Source organism: Cydia strobilella, chromosome 21, assembly GCF_947568885.1.
Source record: "Cydia strobilella chromosome 21, ilCydStro3.1, whole genome shotgun sequence".
NCBI classification, from domain to species: Eukaryota; Metazoa; Arthropoda; class Insecta; order Lepidoptera; family Tortricidae; genus Cydia; species Cydia strobilella.
The window spans coordinates 3876011-3894110 of NC_086061.1; the positions used below are offsets into that span (position 1 = coordinate 3876011).

General features: G+C 39.2%; 1 protein-coding gene across 1 annotated transcript in view; it reads left to right on the forward strand.

The window, feature by feature from the left end:
• Positions 1-18100, forward strand: part of LOC134751045 (facilitated trehalose transporter Tret1-2 homolog) — a 67046-nt gene that overhangs the window by 48329 nt on the left and 617 nt on the right. The window contains exons 2-9 of the mRNA XM_063686380.1: positions 8748-8818; positions 11524-11720; positions 12644-12807; positions 13674-13824; positions 15238-15433; positions 16011-16182; positions 16816-16930; positions 17195-17638. Of these exons, the coding sequence (XP_063542450.1) occupies positions 8748-8818; positions 11524-11720; positions 12644-12807; positions 13674-13824; positions 15238-15433; positions 16011-16182; positions 16816-16930; positions 17195-17638 (1510 nt within the window). The remainder of the gene's footprint in view (positions 1-8747; positions 8819-11523; positions 11721-12643; positions 12808-13673; positions 13825-15237; positions 15434-16010; positions 16183-16815; positions 16931-17194; positions 17639-18100) is intronic.

Genomic DNA, 18100 nt, shown 5'->3' on the forward strand with positions numbered 1-18100 from the left:
GCGAAGCGGGGAAAATGCAGCGCATCCTGTATACCCTCCCAATAATTCCTCTCAAATATGAGCTCTCTACTAGTATACGTTCATCCCCGTTCAGAATTGTTTGTTTTTGTTTTTGTAAAATGGTTTCCTGCTGGAAATTTTAATAATTGTGTTTTTTAAGTAGTCTACTATTTTTAGGGTTCCGTACCCAAAGGGTAAAAACGGGACCCTATTACTAAGACTCCGCTGTCTGTCTGTCCGTCTGTCACCAGGCTGTATCTCATGAGCCGTGATAGCTAGACAGTTGAAATTTTCACAGATGATGTATTTCTGTTGCCGCTATAACAACAAATAATAAAAACAGAATAAAATAAATATTTAAGTGGGAGCATGCAAAAACGTGATTTTTTTGCCGTTCTTTGCGTAATGGTACGGAACCCTTAGTGCGCGAGTCCGAATTGCACTTGGCCGGTTTTTAGATTATAAACTAAGAATTTCACCTAAATTGTATGTAATAGTTCACACTTTAGTCTGGTTCCGTCTGAATTTCGCCGTATTTTAAGCGCTGCCGGATTTCCCTCATTGAATATGACCTCAGGTTCTGTGCAGTCAAAAATGCAACTGATATAGATAGTTAAGTTTTAAAGGTAAAAAGGTGCTTTTACAATACAGAAATGTTTTATAATTTGGAGCAAAGCCACTACTACCCAATACTAGCCAATAGCGTGTCGGGCCATGCTCATTTTTTCATTATGTAATTATTACTGGACCTAAAAAACAACTGTAGTAAAACAGACGATTTGTTTCAGGTTCTAGGCAATGCACCTAGATTATTTCATATAATTAAGCACTAATTAAGCGATTTGCACTTTTTTATATTGATCATTCAATAGTGAGACTAAGTAAGCTTCTGCCCACCACTGCCTGCGTGGAATGATGATGATACTGATGATTGTTTAAAAACTATCCTATGTTCTTGTGCCTGAAACTATGATAAGTTTCATGTAAATCGGCTTAGGGGTTTAAGCGTAACGAAGAGATTTATAATATTTATAGGGATACTTAAACTCAAAACAATTTTGCAGGATTATTAGATTCCCTTAACAAAGTTTCTTAAATTCCATATTCATAGCACCTTTTTAAGATTGAACTCGAAGGAAAATATGCATATTTTACCTTATTACGACGAAACAAGATTCGAAATTGACTGTTTAAAATAAGCTAGGGTTGCACCTCATGTCAATTGAATAAATGATTGGAAAAGTTATCTTCGAAACAATGTCGCTTCGTCTCTAGAGATAACCGACAAACATCTAAAGATCTGCGTTCCTTCAATAAATATCAACTTTATGTCATAGATGGCAAAGTTTATTTTCCAATAACAACGTTCGGAAGATGATAAGTGAAATTCTCTAAGTGAAATTTGTGTGGGGTTATGGATAAGTTTGGTCTCTCGTGGGTTTATGTCGCCTTTGCTTACGTACTACGAATAACGAATGGTATTGAAAAGGATATGTGGTAGCCGGGAAATGTAGGTATGTATTGTACTGGATATGATAGAATAAACTGTAAATAGATATATTATCGTATTAGAATCTCAAAAAAAGTCTACTGACACGATGTCTGCTGACGGGTTTATTTGTGTAGTCTTCATTTGCCCAAAGGGTTTTTAAAACCATCAAATTTTCATAAGTTGAAAAAAATTTAGGTTAGATTTGTGACCCATCTGAAAACTAAAAAAAAAAAACGCATTTGCTCAATTTAAGAATTGGCAAATGAAGCTTCGGATATAGAAAATTCAAGCTTTCGATAGTTAACCAGACATTATCGTTTAAACATTTAATTTTACAATATTGATTGCCCATTTGAATTTTGCATTTAGTAAAACGAAACAAAAATTGAAGAAGGAAGATGACATCAGAGTGATGTGAATCTTAACTACTTGTTCACTCTACGAACTACGAAGTTAATCGTAAAGTGCAAGTGACAACCCTGCGACTTCAACTTGAGTGGCTGTCACCGCAACTCTCTTTCAGTAGCTTATCATAGCAACTGCGGATGCACTGCGATTCCTTTCGCCTTCTGGGCATATCGCCGCTGCAAATAGAACAGATATATATACAATGTAAAAGATTGCCTCTCAAATATCAAAACTGCGACCCAAACCGGAATGATGTCGTGTTATTGGAAATATTCAATTCAGAAATAATATGTGATTGCGTAAATTATTTGTTTATGTAACAGTATTCCAGGATATAATCACCCACGGTTAATAAATGTTAATCCTGAATACAGCTTTTCGTTTTTACGTAATTTTAAGTTTTTGGTTAAGGTGACGTTCGGATGCTAACTGCAGTTGACATCCGTACGTCAACTTTAGGTATTAATGTTACCAAAAAATACTGTACATATATAGAGACGTTAAGTCGATTAGCGAACCGAATAGTTTTTGTTACGTAGCGTTTCAAACCGGGGATACACTAGGGGACAAATATCCAGCGACACGAGTCACCACGAAGTCGAGCGACTTAAGGATGACTCACGTTAGACCGGGCCGTGTCCGAGCCGGAGCTTTCGGCGCTTACTTTTCTATGACATGCCAGGTGATCACGTGGTGCTTTCCATAGAAAACGAAGCGCCGGAAGCTCCGGCCCGGACACGGCCCGGTCTAACGTGAGTCATTCTTTATGTCGCTTAACGACGTCAGGCCTGTCTCACGACTCACAGTCTCACGACATATGATACACACTGACGACACGTCGAGCGAAGTTTAACTTTGCGCTACTTCGACGTCGTTGGCGAGAGATTCCGTTGTTTGACATAATTATTGAAAGTCATAATGTAATGATTGTCAGATTATCATTAGTCATAATTCTGAAATCGTTAACATTTCAGGATTTTCGTAAGGTTATCCTGTAGATAGGTTAGGTTAGGTTTGTTTTATGCCAATCCTGAAAAGTTACGCGTTTCTGAGAGAAACCAAATTACGACTAACGAAAATTCGGACAAACAATACATTGTGAGAAAACTTTATGAGAAACAACAGAGACCCCGTTGGCGACACTTGTCACGGTCAAGACATTTGTCGCCTATGTGTATCCCTGGTTTTAAGCTAAAAAGCCGTAAGTACGAGTGATATACTGGCGGTGAACTTTGCGGTTTGAGGTTTCCAACGGAGCTTAGTTCTAAACAAGTTTTTTCAGTTTCACCGAAGTTGTCGCCTCGAAGCGATGCAGTTTATTTCTAAACTGTTGCTACAAAATGCACTTTAATAACTAATACTTTATATAAAATGACAATTATAAAATAAAGATTAGACACGAGAGTAGTCAGCTTAGCAAGATTTTATTTTTAGGAGCCCTAAGGTAGTATCGCTACAAGCAACTTACACAATAAAATTATGGCAATAATGTGCATACATCATGTAGGTAGTCAAATAAATGTCAGTGCCGGTCATTTCAACGACTCCTTTCGAAACATTGCTTATTATAATGCTACGCCATCCTTCGTCCTTTTATTGATGTAAATGTTTTATTGTATCCAGAATACTTTTCTTTTATCTTTGACAATCTTTTGGCATTTTTGTACATAGTTCATAAATGCGAAATATTTTCGTTGTGTTTGCATCGGCGACATTCGATGACTTTCAACGTCTGTTGTCAGTAAAGATTCCGTTGCCAATAATACAAATCAGTTCCAGTGAAAATCCGCAACATGGTGAAGGCCGACTCAAATCTTGTAAGGGTATATTATTATTTATATTATTTATTCAGAGCCCACTGTGTCCCACTGCTGGGCAAAGGCCTCCCCCTCTTTTTCCACTCGTCTCTGTTTAGTGCTATATCTGCTTGGCCAGCCTTTCAAAAAGGAGTCCAAGTTATCCCGCCATCGCCGACGAGGTCTGCCGGGTGCCCGGTTAGACTCGTGGGGCTCCCACTCCGTGGTTAACTTGGCCCACAAGTCGTCCGGCATTCGGCACTTTCGGCAGACATGACCAACCCAGTCCCATTTCAACTTAGCCGCTTTCCGAGCTACGTCTATTATTTGAGTCTTAGAGCGCAGCGTGGTGTTTCGGACTCGATCCCTTAATTTTACACCTAATATGCTGCGCTCCATAGCTCTGGCAAACTCCGAGTTTGAACTTCTGAGCTTCCGTTAAAGACCAGGTCAGACCAGGGTACTACCTAACTATACATCGCCTTAAATCCTACCTACTTCTTCTTTCTTGCTAATTTACAGTAGTTTCCTTAGTGGCCATTCGTTAAGGTGGTCATTAAATATAACACGACTGGTAATGTAAATTGACGCAAGGTAGCAAAATGACGTCAGCGACGACATAATGACGGCATTATTACGTCATAATGACGTATAAATGCTACTGGGGAATACATTAATGCAGTTTAAAACTACGCCTTTGTCCATTATTAATTAAACAACTATGCCCCTGTTTTTTTATGTGATTATCTTATGAAAAAAAGAATTGGAAAACTCAGCCAGTTGCTGAATTGCGCACAGTAAACTTAAAATTTATATCAATATGGTGAAGGAATTGCGTGGTTTCCTGTGCCACTTCGTACCTTGTCAGCGTGACAATAATAAGAACGAAATCCCACGGGTATAAAAAATCACACGCTTTAGCAACTCTGACTGAAATTAAGTATCTGTTTTTAAAACTTATTCCTACCTCCCCCTAAACTCTTCCTTCCTAAACTTATTCTAATCTTTCTCAGAAATTCGCAATCATGCAAATCAACTTAAACATTACTGGTATTAGCAAAAATTCAGATTTAGTGCTCCATTTTAGTGAAAATTACACGGATTTAACCGAATTTGATCAATGTCAAATGAACAAGGCGTATAATAAGCGTTATTAGATTAATTTTCCTTGTTAATTTAATCACGGCACGAGTATTCCGGTCGTAAATACGCTGCCATTTAAAATCAAACCATTTTCAGCGTACTTACCATTTGTTATTTTATCTACGCACATACGTTACTGCTCTAAAATGCGTTCAGAAATCGTAGGAAACGACCAGCATTATTACAACCAATTTTACTATGAGAACTTTCTTATCTGTGGTAGTAGGTAAAATCTGTACTTTAATGTTATTACGTTATAGATTTTTGTAAGGTTATGAGTTTAAATTTGGAACAGCTGTCGGAACTCAAGGGGTTCCCTATTCTAGTAAACGTCAACTCAGTATGTTTTTTTAATATATACCGAACGACATTTGATCCTGCGAGTGTCATGATAATAGGGACTTCATTCGTTTGTCTATAATAAAAAAAAAAACATTCGTCTTGACGGAGGATCGAATTGCCGCCATTACCTTTGTCATTGTTTGTTGGTTTTTTGACTTTTTTTCTGTTACGAAAGTAGAATTGTGAAAAATTGTTTGTAATTTACATTTAAGTTGAAAATATGAGTAGTTTGTTTCTGTATTTGTTCAAATTTATTTTTAATTGTATTATTTTAATATCTATAGTCTTTAGATATTTTACAGCCTTTTACAGGTAGCACTAGTAGCAATGCAGGTCATTTCTCTACGGCTTCTGAACCCATCTTAGAGTACTTATGATATGTGTAGATAAAGTAGTGTATGCAACTGTACATAATTAGGCCTTAAAACACTCGTGTGATTCTATTATGAAACTCGCTGACGCTCGTTTCATAAAACAACACTTGTGTTTTAAGGCCTCTCGTTATGTATCAGTTGCATAAACTACTATATTTTCATTTCTCATGCTCTGAAAGAGGGTCATTGTTGTTCTAAAAAGGTGTGCGAAAATGATACATCTTTGCACTAGAGCATTTTAAGTTCTTAGTACGATTTTTTCTATTTTGAAATTTATATCAATACGGTGAAGGAATTGCGTGGTTTCCTGTGCCACTTCGTACCTTGTCAGCGTGACAATAATAAGAACGAAATCCCACGGGTATAAAGAATCGCACGCTTTAGCAACTCTGACTGAAATTAAGTATCTGTTTTTAAAACTTATTCCTACCTCCCCCTAAACTCTTCCTTCCTAAACTTATTCTAATCTTTCTCAGAAATTCGCAATCATGCAAATCAACTTAAACATTACTGGTATTAGCAAAAATTCAGATTTAGTGCTCCATTTTAGTGAAAATTACACGGATTTAACCGAATTTGATCAATGTCAAATGAACAAGGCGTATAATAAGCGTTATTAGATTAATTTTCCTTGTTAATTTAATCACGGCACGAGTATTCCGGTCGTAAATACGCTGCCATTTAAAATCAAACCATTTTCAGCGTACTTACCATTTGTTATTTTATCTACGCACATACGTTACTGCTCTAAAATGCGTTCAGAAACCGTAGGAAACGACCAGCATTATTACAACCAATTTTACTATGAGAACTTTCTTATCTGTGGTAGTAGGTAAAATCTGTACTTTAATGTTATTACGTTATAGATTTTTGTAAGGTTATGAGTTTAAATTTGGAACAGCTGTCTGGGTGAACTCAAGTGGGTCCCTATTCTAGTATCCATAGATATTAAAACAGTTATCGAAACGAAACGTCAATTTAGTATGTTTTTTTAATATATACCGCACGACATTTGACCCCGAGTGTCATGAGAATATTCGTTTGTCTATAATTTATAAAAAACATTCGTCTTGACGGAGGATCGAATTGCCGCCATTACTGTTGTCATTGTTTGTTGGTTTTTTGACTTTTTTGCTGTTACGAAAACAGAATTGTGAAAAATTGTTTGTAATTTACATTTTAAGGATGACTCACGTTAGACCGGGCCGGATCTTTCGGCGCTTACTTTTCTATGACATGACAGGTGATCACGTGATGCCTTCCAAAACGAAGCGCCGGAAGCTCCGGTCCGGCCACGGGCCGGTCTAACGTGAGTCATCCTTTAGTTGAAAATATGAGTAGTTTGTTTCTGTATTTGTTCAAATTTATTTTTAATTGGATTATTTTAATATCTATAGTCTTTAGATATTTTACAGGTACACTCATGTGATTCTATTATGAAGCTCGCTGACGCTCGTTTCAGAAAACGATACTTGTGTTTTAACCCTCTCGTTATGTATCAGTTGCATAAACTACTATATTTTAATTTCTCATGCTCTGAAAGAGGGTCATTGTTATTCTAAAAAGGTGTGCGGAAATGATACATCTTTGCACTAGAGCATTTTAAGTTCCAAGTACGATTTTTTCTATTTTGAAATTTGGGATGAATTTATTATAAAATGTCCATTCTGATATTTAACTCCCCATTCCATAAATAACGATACTTTTGCCTAAATTGTTAATTGAAAGTACTTACCCTCAAGAAATACTATAAAAATGAATACTTAGTTATGTTTTTAAAATAAACTTTCCTCGTATTCAAATGAAAAGTAGTGTTTAACTCGGGTGAAAGGCATCATTTCAGCCTCGGACTATGGCGCTCTCACTGCTTTCGAGCGCCAAATAACCACGTAAAACCAAATAAACATTAAAATGTATCCACGAATGCAGTGTCGATACAAACTCGATAGGGTTTCACGGCACTTTTCTGTATGATGTAATGTAAGATTTTAATATAGAATAAATAAAAAAAAAAAAAAAACCTCGGCAGAAATGAGTGCCTTTCATCCCTTGGTTAATAATCTACTATTCTCATCACGTACCTTTAAATGAGATAAAAAAATCGTATTATGTACGCTTTGGCAATTGATACGGAGCACGAACCTATCCCTATCCGGACAGAGAATGTATTAGGTACTCGTACCTACTTCGTCAAAAAAGTATGACCGGATAAAAGAGAAGTCAAACTAGAGGATATCATCGTTTTGATTAAGGAAGCAATGATGTTATTAGGCCGTAATGCCAACTTTACAAAAAGGTAATTTATGACAATACTGTTACTAGTGCGAGTGAGACGCAGTCCTCTGGTTTACTCCTCTCATTCGAACTGTTTTCTCTAGTCTCACATGATCAACTGTCTTACTCAGTCATAAGGGCCAATTTTGTTTAGCAAAAAAATTGCAGCGGGTCTATGTACTTCTCAATTTTCTATTTTCTATTTATTTATTTCCTTTAAGTACAATTTTAACTTTAGATCATGTTGTTCATAAGAGCAGGAAACGATTCCTCCGTACTAGTACAGGACTTCTGGATACAGATTTTTACCTTAACACGATTTTACTCGTATCTTCAAATTGTAGTGCGTTTATATATTTTTGATTACCACTGATTACCACGAATCGGTAGGCAAAAGTTATCTAAAAATACTACAATGTTTTAAGAGTTACTGGCGGATTCTATGTTAATTTCACCCTCAAACTCATTTCAATATTTGAATACGTACCTAACTCGTCAAATTCAACTTTATAAACAAATCAAATGGTTTTATTCAATGTTTTGACTTGTATTTTTAGGGTTCCGTACCCAAAGGGTAAAAACTAAAAACGGAACCCTATTACTAAGACTCCGCTGTCCGTCTGTCTGTCACTAGGCTGTATCTCTTGCACTGTGACAGTATTTCTGTTGCCGCTATAACAACAAATACTAAAAAGTACGGAACCCTCGGTGGGCGAGTCCGACTCGCACTTGTCCGGTTTAAGTAATTACACTGAAACAGATGTCATATTATAAAGAAAACGTGGCCAAGCCCTCCAGTGGTGAAGGCCGGATACAAGCCGCAGAAAAGAGCTTACCTGGTGGTGATGGTGTCATTGAAATTAAGGTTCTGCACCACTGCATTAAAGAAATGAGGCTAATTCAGAAGTTTTGTTTCAGGAATCGCGTCGAGAGGACCGCGTCGAAGCGATGGCGGGGGTCGGTGCGGCGGATTATGTCGGCGGCTATTTGTAAGAACACCTTCATACTAGTACGTAGTAGAGTTTTAAACGCACGAGTTTATCGACACTTGCTTACGGCGCATAGTTTGACTTACTACTTCATAGGTACGCGGTAAAACGCTAGTATAAACTTATACTAGCGTTTTACCGCGCGGTATTTTAACGCTAGGGATGGCACATATCTTGAGAGCCTTGTGTGTTTTGAATGATTCACGGTTAGTTTTACTAGACTTATATTGAACAACCACCCATGCGGTGTTATTTGTCACCCGTGAACATGATGCATGTAACTGCGTCATAAATAATACAAAAGGTAATCACGGTCTATATCCCGGTCAATATAAGTCTATAGAGCCTTGTATTTAACAATTTGTTATTATCGTTTTATACTGTACGTAGTCTATACCTATACGTATCTATCTACCCGTATCTATATCTATACGTAAAATGACACGTAATTTACTAAATTGTATTAATAAGTATGACCTTGACGATCGTCTTGGTGATTTACGTGCTTATCACTCATGACTTTTACTTAATTGCGCCTGCACCATTCAGCGTGAGCGGTCTGTAAGGTCGTATCAAAACCAGTTAACCATTATAACAAATCGTTATGAATCGGACTCTAATCTTGGACTTTCGTGTATAAACGGACGTTATATGCTGTGATCCAATAGTCAGTTCGAAATATGTGTAGTGCCTAAATAGTATTTCATTTTTAATGGTGTGAAAGTGCTGGAGCGGAGCGCATTCCCTCATCCGCGCCAATTCGGTATCAGTAGCAGTACAAACTACTAATGTTACACTGATTCCTTACTTCTAAGGCAGAAGAGGGCTAAGTGAGCGCTAAGCTAAGCTTTACACTGACATTAAATGTCAGTGTAAAGCTTAGCTTAGCCCTCACTTAGGCTGTGACAAATTTTGTCACAGGCTAAGTTTTAGTTCCTCAAGAGTATAGTCAACACCATTTAAATTTAAATTTTCATTGTAAATAACTGCTAAGATACTTAAGGAGGGTACAAGGTGCAAGCCGCCTAAGGTGAATTTTTAAAAGACGACGATAAAATATTTAATAATTAACGTGTACGTTGCGATTCAGCTCCTACGAATAAACCGTTCGTAAAAACGCCGGTTTGCGCAGGCGCTAAACTCATTACTTTCGATTATTATTACTTCCTTCTGATTTATACTTCCGTAGGTACTCGGATATGAGAGTTTTTATGACTGGTGTTTATTTTCTTACAAATTTGACTTTCGTTAGTTAAATAAACCTTGGCTTTTATTATAGGACTTGTTTGAAGTTTCTTTAATTTTAATTGGCTCTTGGATCTCGGCCAGAGGTCCACAAAGTTTGTCGCATTCTGCATTTTCCACTTCTATTATTGCCTTGTGAGTTATGTCCGTCGCAGCAAAAATTTTATGTGATAGTCATCCGGATAGGTGGGCTAGTATAGCCACCAAGTGGATGCCGCAAAAGAAGCGCGGACGTGGCAGGCCCAGGCGGAGATGGCGGGACGACTTAGACACCTTCACTAATAACTGGCCGGAAACAGCTCAACAACGGGAGTCATGGAAATCTAAGGGAGAGGCCTTTGCCCAGCAGTGGGATACTACAGGTTATTAAAAAAAAAAAAAAGTCATAACGGGTCATAAACGTCCGGTAAAACTAGCGTCTTTCATGTGGACAATACGAAAGTTAACGTATTGGGATTATTTGGGGTCAAGTGGGGTACTTAACTGGGGATCCGGTCCTGTTCCCAGCTAACATTAGACAAAGGAAATATTCCCTGATTATATGAACGTTTTTGACAGTGTAGTGTAGTTTTTACAATCTTTGAATTAGGATTTACCAGTCTATGAGTCAGTTTTTCAACTAGTTAGATTAGAACATAGTGAAAATAAATTGTTTACTCCATCTGTCCCCTAATTAACCCATTTGAAGGTACTTTTACTGAGGCTTTAATCATACTGCTTTTAAGAAGAGGTTGAAACATGCAACTTCTAAAGGCAAGAAAATAGCCTTTAGACTCCATTTATTTTATGATGTGCAAAGAAAAGTCGTATAACCCTAACTCATACTATAAAAGTTTTTGACCCTTAGTCATTAGATAAATGTCCCTTCGCAGAAGTTCTATTCAGTGCACGATGCTTTAGTAAATCATCTCTATATCGCTTCTAGTCCTATGCACGCAACGACGTCCCGTTCGTATCTTTCCGTTCTGGCAACTTCTCTTATAGTCGGAACGTTTTGTTAAAGAGCCATTTAGAGAAGGAACAGGGAAAATTGTAGAAAAATGTATCGCACATAAGAAGCATTATGTTTATGTTTTTTTCTGTATGGGTACTTACAACAATTTTAGTAGCCAGACGCAACATCATTTAATGTGCCCGAATGATAAACACAATGTAAAACAAAAGTATTCTTGTCCCCCAAAGTTAAGAGGCTCTTTGTCCCCCAAAGTTAACCCGTTTGTCGTTTTGCCAATGTTCGTAACTTTTGGGCACAGAAGTTGAAGTTGACATGTAATTTTATGGTGTCATGACGGAGATGTTGGATTGACTATTCTTTTTTTTTGCACTTTATAAGAGCTATCGAAGCGCGCTCCGAACGTCGGGCTAGACCCGACTTTCTACTATGAGGTGCATTTTAGGCGCCCAGAATATAGGAGCGCGAAGCGAGGATTTTTTTACAAGTACAACCAATTTTTTTTCAGACAATCTCTCCTGCTTTACGCACGGCTGCAGCACGGGCTGGGTTTCGGGCGTGCTAGGACGCGAGGCGCTGGCGGGCGGCGCGTGGCTGGCCGCGCTGCCGTGCCTCGTCGCGCTGCCCACCGCGCCTTTCTTCGCCTTCCTGGCCGACGCCCGCGGCAGGCGGGCTGGGGCAGGAGGCGTCGCCGCTACTTTTATTGTGAGTAACTTTCGGACAAGCTAATTTTTCAACACGGCCTGGTGTCGCGCAGGTATTTTGTTGAAGAACCTTCAGAGAAGAGAAGAGCGATCAAATGTTAATTAAAACTAGTCAAAAACTGTAATAGATGTCATATATTAAAGAAAAAGTGACGAAGCCCTCCAGTGATGAAGGCCGAATTCGAACCGGCGTCTTTAGCTATCGCGGCTAACGCCATGAACCCCTAGGCCACCCCGCCACGGCGGTGCCCGTCCGAATTTCTCGACTATACCTATATGCCATCTTAGTAAGACTAGGCGTCTTTGGCGCCTAGGGGTTCATGGCGTTAGCCGCGATAGCTAAAGACGCCGGTTCGAATCCGGCCTTCACCACTGGAGGGCTTCGTCACTTTTTCTTTAATATATGACATCTATTACAGTTTTTAATTTATATATAGTAGTGTGACTACTTAAAAAACACAAATCAAAATATTTAATAAAATAATTTGATTTGTTTCCAAACTTGTTTAAAACTAGTCAGTTTGGATCTAATTATCAACAGTACAAAATAACCACTTTCAGTGCTCTAATATATATTTCGCTATGGTGAGAAAGCACAGGGAGTATCCCTTTATGGTGGCGCTATTGATGCCCCTTTATCGGTCGATTAGGTGCATACCTCTGTAGCCTATAAGTTCATTCGCGTTAAGAGTTCAGTCAAATCCTGCTTAGAAAATCAAGTTCACAGTGACCAGTTGAAGGCGTACTGTCTAATCAACCAGAGGAATCAGTCGGTTGTGAGCATCGCTAAACCGGCGGACAATGATAATTTTACTGCACTCTTAGCGTGAACGAACTATTAAAACTGTAGTAAAAATAATGGAGAATCGCTCCTGCTTCGCTTAGCATAATTTATGTGGACGAGTACAATTTTGTCCATTCCAGTTGAGCTGGTCGCTGGCAGCGTGGTGCGGCCCGCGCGGCGTCTGGGCGGCCAGGGTGGCGGCCGGCGCAGGGGGAGCAGGAGCTTTAGCTCTAGCCCCATTATACTGTGCTGAAATATCGCCGAGGACTAAAGGGTTGGCAGCTATGCCCGCGCTGGCTATCAGGTATTTGCAGTTTAAATAGTTGTATCTCAACAACTTGCAATAAAATCGTAGTGGTGTGGTGGTCCGTGTGGTATCTGGGCGGCCAGGGTAGCGGCGAGTATAGAAGGTACAGGGGCTTTAGCACTAGCTCCATTGTACTGTGCTGAAATATCGCCGAAGACTATTAAAGGGTTGGCTGCTATGGGCGTTCTATTTATCAGGTAGGAACTTCCAATACGGTCGCTAGCGGTATTATATAGGATCCTTGCTATCTGCGGTCAAGGGTAATGGCGGATGTAGGGGGTGCGGGGGCGTTAGCACTAGCCCCATTATACTGTGTTGAAATAAATGTTGGGGGCTATACCGGCTCTGGCTATGAGGTACTTGCAGTTTAGCTGGTTGGTGGTCTTAACAGCCAGGGTAGTTGCTGGTCTCTTCTTGATTCAGCACTTCTGGTAGAAGTGCATTACGGAATTTTTCAGGTTGGTACCATACAATTGTATGGCCTGTCTTCACTTTCCATCAGGTGTGACTAGGGCCAATCGCCGATCAGTTTATAATAAAAAAAAATAAAAAAATAAAAAATAAAAATTGAAGGGAAAAGTGGAAATTAATGAAGACCATCAAAATATCCACTTTGCGAAGTACTTCACTCTACGGACAAATAAATGCACGAGAAACTATTTAATGCTCACATCGCCACGTTGAACAGGTGTCGTTATACATAATATCTGAAGAGTTCCTTTGATATTTGTTGGATCTCGTATCTCATCATTAGATCCTGATCTTGATCTTATGACTATGAAACAATCTGGAAAGTAGCTTTACACTATCAAACCAAAAAAGAACGCCTTAAGATTTTACGCACATTTTCCTTTTAATTTCAGCTGCGGCATCCTCTTCGCTTTCGTGGCAGGCGGGGTACTGTCAGCACACGCGCTGTCTCTGTCTATGGCTGCACCTCCAACCGTACTTCTGCTGTTACTTGTGTGGCTACCAGAGACGCCTTCTTTTCTCATAAGCGTCGGACGAATGCAGGTATTTATCTTCCTACATTTTGTATTCAGCGTTATAAACAGTTTCAATCTTATATGGATAGTTCTGCCTATGATTTCGCCAGCGTCCTAAGCTATGTTAACTTTCTATTGAGCCATAAAAGCAGAATTTTAATTTCATACCGATACTATAAGAGCCTATGGTCTACATATACATGTAAAGAAGACGCACCAATCATTTGGATTCTAATTTTATTTCAGCATGTCAATTACCAATTGTCTTCTTGAATAGAGCTGAAGGTGTTTTTTATCAGAATAAATTTCGATGTGGATATTTCATATTCCTATAAATAAAATTGTATCTCATCTCATCGTTGTAATGTGATTTTAATATACTTGTTAGTGTTATCACCGTAGTTTTTCTAACGCTAACTATGGCCTCGGGTCCCTAACTCCCTTTTCAAGTTCGTGCCAGCCAATACGTTATCCACATGTGATCTGAATGATCGGTTTACGACAAAGACTCATAAAATGAGCGTTTAAGCGCCGACATTGATCGGTTTGATCGTAAACGAGAGTGCAATGTCAACGCTGTGTAGGTTTTGGGGACAAAAACGAAACTACAATAGACAATAATTGGCGTTTTGTGAAGGCTAAACATGACTACTTATAATATCAGGCTACACAGTTAATCGACTTTAGCCCTACATGATTTCAGAAAACGCCTTTTTTATTTGACTTTTAACTGCAAAAAAATAGCTACCTTGAGCTTAATAGATTCATTGTCAAGATTGGATTTAAATTTTTGATAAAATACAGTCAGTAAAAAATCAATGTACCTACAAAACTTGAATTGTTGCATAAACTAAACATAAAAAGATGAGACTGGGTTTTATAAACAGCTACACGTTTTTCTAAAGGCTTGGCCAAACACACGGCGTGACGCAGCGCCGCGTCCGCGCCGCGTGGACGCAAGGGGCCGGCGGGACGCAGTCTGTTTGACGTCGCTAACCTGTTAGCATGGGCGCACGTTTTGTGTTTGGCCAAGCCAAGGGTCGCACGTGCGCTCAGAGCTTTAGCATTAGTTACTAATTGCTTCTACTAGTCCTTGTGATCTAAAACACAAGTTGTATCACCTCATACACTAAGCAGCAGAATTTAACAATCTTTACCATTGATTCGCTTTTCGGCGAGAAAACCTGACCATTAAATCCTAGTTTCCCCTCCGGATTTGGAAGTCAGATAACATGGCAGTCGCTTTAGTAAAAACTAATGCCTACGCCAATTCTTGAGATTAGTTGCCAAGCGAACTCCAGGCTCCTGAGCCGTGGCAAAAAGCCGGGACAACGCAGGAAGATGATGACTCACTTAACAACTTCCTACTGGTGACTGTATAGTCCAGACTACGGTTTCTGAATTAGATATTAGATATTAACATTTTGTTCCATGTTTCTAGGATGCAGCCAGAGTAATCTGCTGGCTAGACGGCTCAGACTTCCGCGAAGACCTGACGGATGCCATCGAGCAGCAGGAAGTCATGATCAGAACGGAGCCAAGCCGTCGAGAGTCCGAAGCGCTACAGCCCATGCTCAGGCGCAGCCGGAGCGAGGGCACTAGCGAGGGCAAGGAGCAGTCCGTGTGTTGGGATCTATGTAAGTGACGTCTGTACTTCTGTTAGGAACCACAGATCTACAATTCTACAATGACGCTTACGCTTAAAGTGTGCATCGCGTGAGCACATGAGTGCGAAAGACGCAAGCTGTAAATGAAAAAAACATGAACGCTTTTGAGCTTCATAGCGGCTACTAGCGGATGTCCCAAAACGAAAGAATATCGGGCTCAAACATGATTTTCTGTATCACTACGTACATCACTATTTTTGAGACCAAAGCTAATAATAAATAAGTACATTTACAACTGGCGAATGATCTTCGAATGCACCCATATTGTTCGATTTGGTGTCATCAGATTTGGGGGCCTAGCTATTTAATCGTTTATAGAAAACGCCAATTGAAAATTAAACGTGACTTTTCGTAGCATTTGTCATTTCGATACATTTTTTTCTTTTAATTTGGCGTTTGTCGATGTATGATTGCAGTCTTATCTAGGTCCCTGGACGTATCTTGCTTTCAGTATTATACAGTGGACCTGAGAAACTCAAGTTGTGTTAGATGCAAGCACCATGGTGGACTCGGCAGTAAATCTAACCTTAGCTTTAATAATTTGCAGTCCGCCACCGCCGCTCCCGACGCGCCTTGATTTCCTGTTGCCTCCTTCTGGCCGCCGCTGCTGGTAGCGGCGCGGGCGCTGTCAACAGCTTTGCAGCAGCCGTACTCACTCACTCTGGGCACACGCTGCCAGCGCTGAACCTTACTGCTTACAACTTCACAGTGTATAATGGGTAAGAAAGTGTCTAGTATCTATGCTTGCTAACCTTTCTAAGTTCCATCTCGTACCAGCGGCTTCGTCATTGCCAACCTCAAAATCTTTCTAAATAAAGCCACTTAAAAAACTGTGCACCTAAGTGGCATGAGGGAGACGTCCGAGAGAGGCGATCCTTTAACATAGAACAATTAGACCATGTGTGTAAATGCAAAGGCCGAAGGCCCGAGCTCCACGAAGGGACGAAGGCCCATAGCGTCTGATAGGTGCGCACTGCCCGACTTTATTTTTAGCGTTGATGTGTTTTAGAGGTTTTCAGGTCTCTACACTTATTTAAACTTTCACGATTTTCACACAATTATTAACTTTAACGGGACTCGTAACGTCGCAAGTAGTTTTAAGTCTAAGTATACGCGATTAATTTTCGTTAAAGTAAATAATATTGTCTGGTGTTTGCCGTGGAAGCATGTGGTATCTCACGGATACCACGCCTCTAAGGCGGGACTTTTTCACAACATGCCAATTTTGCGCTATTTCAAAGAAATCATTTTGTTGGTACTGGTTTTTGGAATTTTTTTTGGCAGTGTTGTATTCAACTTTTAAATATAAATCCGTAAAGCGCAAAGCTATAAACGGGATTTAATTTTTCCAGAACTATGTCTCGTGGATGGATACAGACGTCAGAGACGGGGTCCGTCCTCTGTGGCACGGCGCTCGTCCTTGGAGCTGCAGTCGCCACTGTGACCGTTGACAAGGTCGGAAGGAAGGTACATTGCGCAATGTTATCAGTACTACTAGAAGCAGTGCATGAGATATCTGCAGGCATAACAGCCAAAACACCCATTGTAAAACTCATTTAATTGACTCCGAGTTAGTTGGCTGCCCCTGGGATGCCCAAGTGGCCCTTAGTTGTTTACCATAATTTAATATCGCTATAGATTCCATATTCAAACTCGTTTTCTACTAAGTATGCGTTAGTCAGTATTATCGTTATTGTGTTTCTCTAATTGCAATAAACCTTTATATTTCAGGTGCTACTTCTAATATCGTGCGTCGGTGTAGCATTCTGTCTCGCCATCCTCGGCCTCTACTGCGACCCTCGCGCTCACATGTACTCCTGGTACCCACACCGACTGTGGCCTTATCGAAAACCTATAGTCAAAGAAAAAACACACAACAACTATACAATCGAAAATATGGCTAAAGATACCTTAAGAAATATTTCAGATTCAAGGCCATTTCCTTATTTTGGAAATGAAAGTATAGCAGAATTAAGTCTACAGACAGCAGAAAAAGAGGTTAATAATAGCGTAGAAGAAACATCATCAGTAAAAATAAATCCAAATGTAATGGAGAATAATGTTGTAGATTCTATATGGCCACCAGTGATACTGCTGTCAATGGTTTTGTTCCTGTACAACATTGGTTTGGGATCCGTGCCTTATGTATTGATCTCGGAATTATTTTCAATCAATGTAAGTATGACGTCTTTATTCCTGTAGTCTACAGTGCAGTATAATGCTATAGATTACAGTATATTACTCTATAGTTTTATTATTATGTTATTTTGCCCGCCATCGATCTTGATTTCTTCGTTGCCACCTACATCCAGAATTTTCTAGTTATTTGCCATTTTTTATTCAATAAACAAAACTCATACTTCGATAATATATTCAAGTTAAAAACGTTAAAGTACAACATGCAAAACAAAATATGCATAGTAAAAAACAAACTATAAATCAACAAGTTTTGTCAACTACATACTAATAAGTTCCTGTAATTATTACAAGCTTTTTATTACAAGCTTTTACAAGCTTTTTATTACAAGCTTTTACAAGCTTTTTATTTAACTTGCAATGGATCTATGTATGTATGTATGTAAAATGTTTGTAAGGGTCAAATCTTGCAAGTTAAATTTGACCCACTTCCCGGTTTCC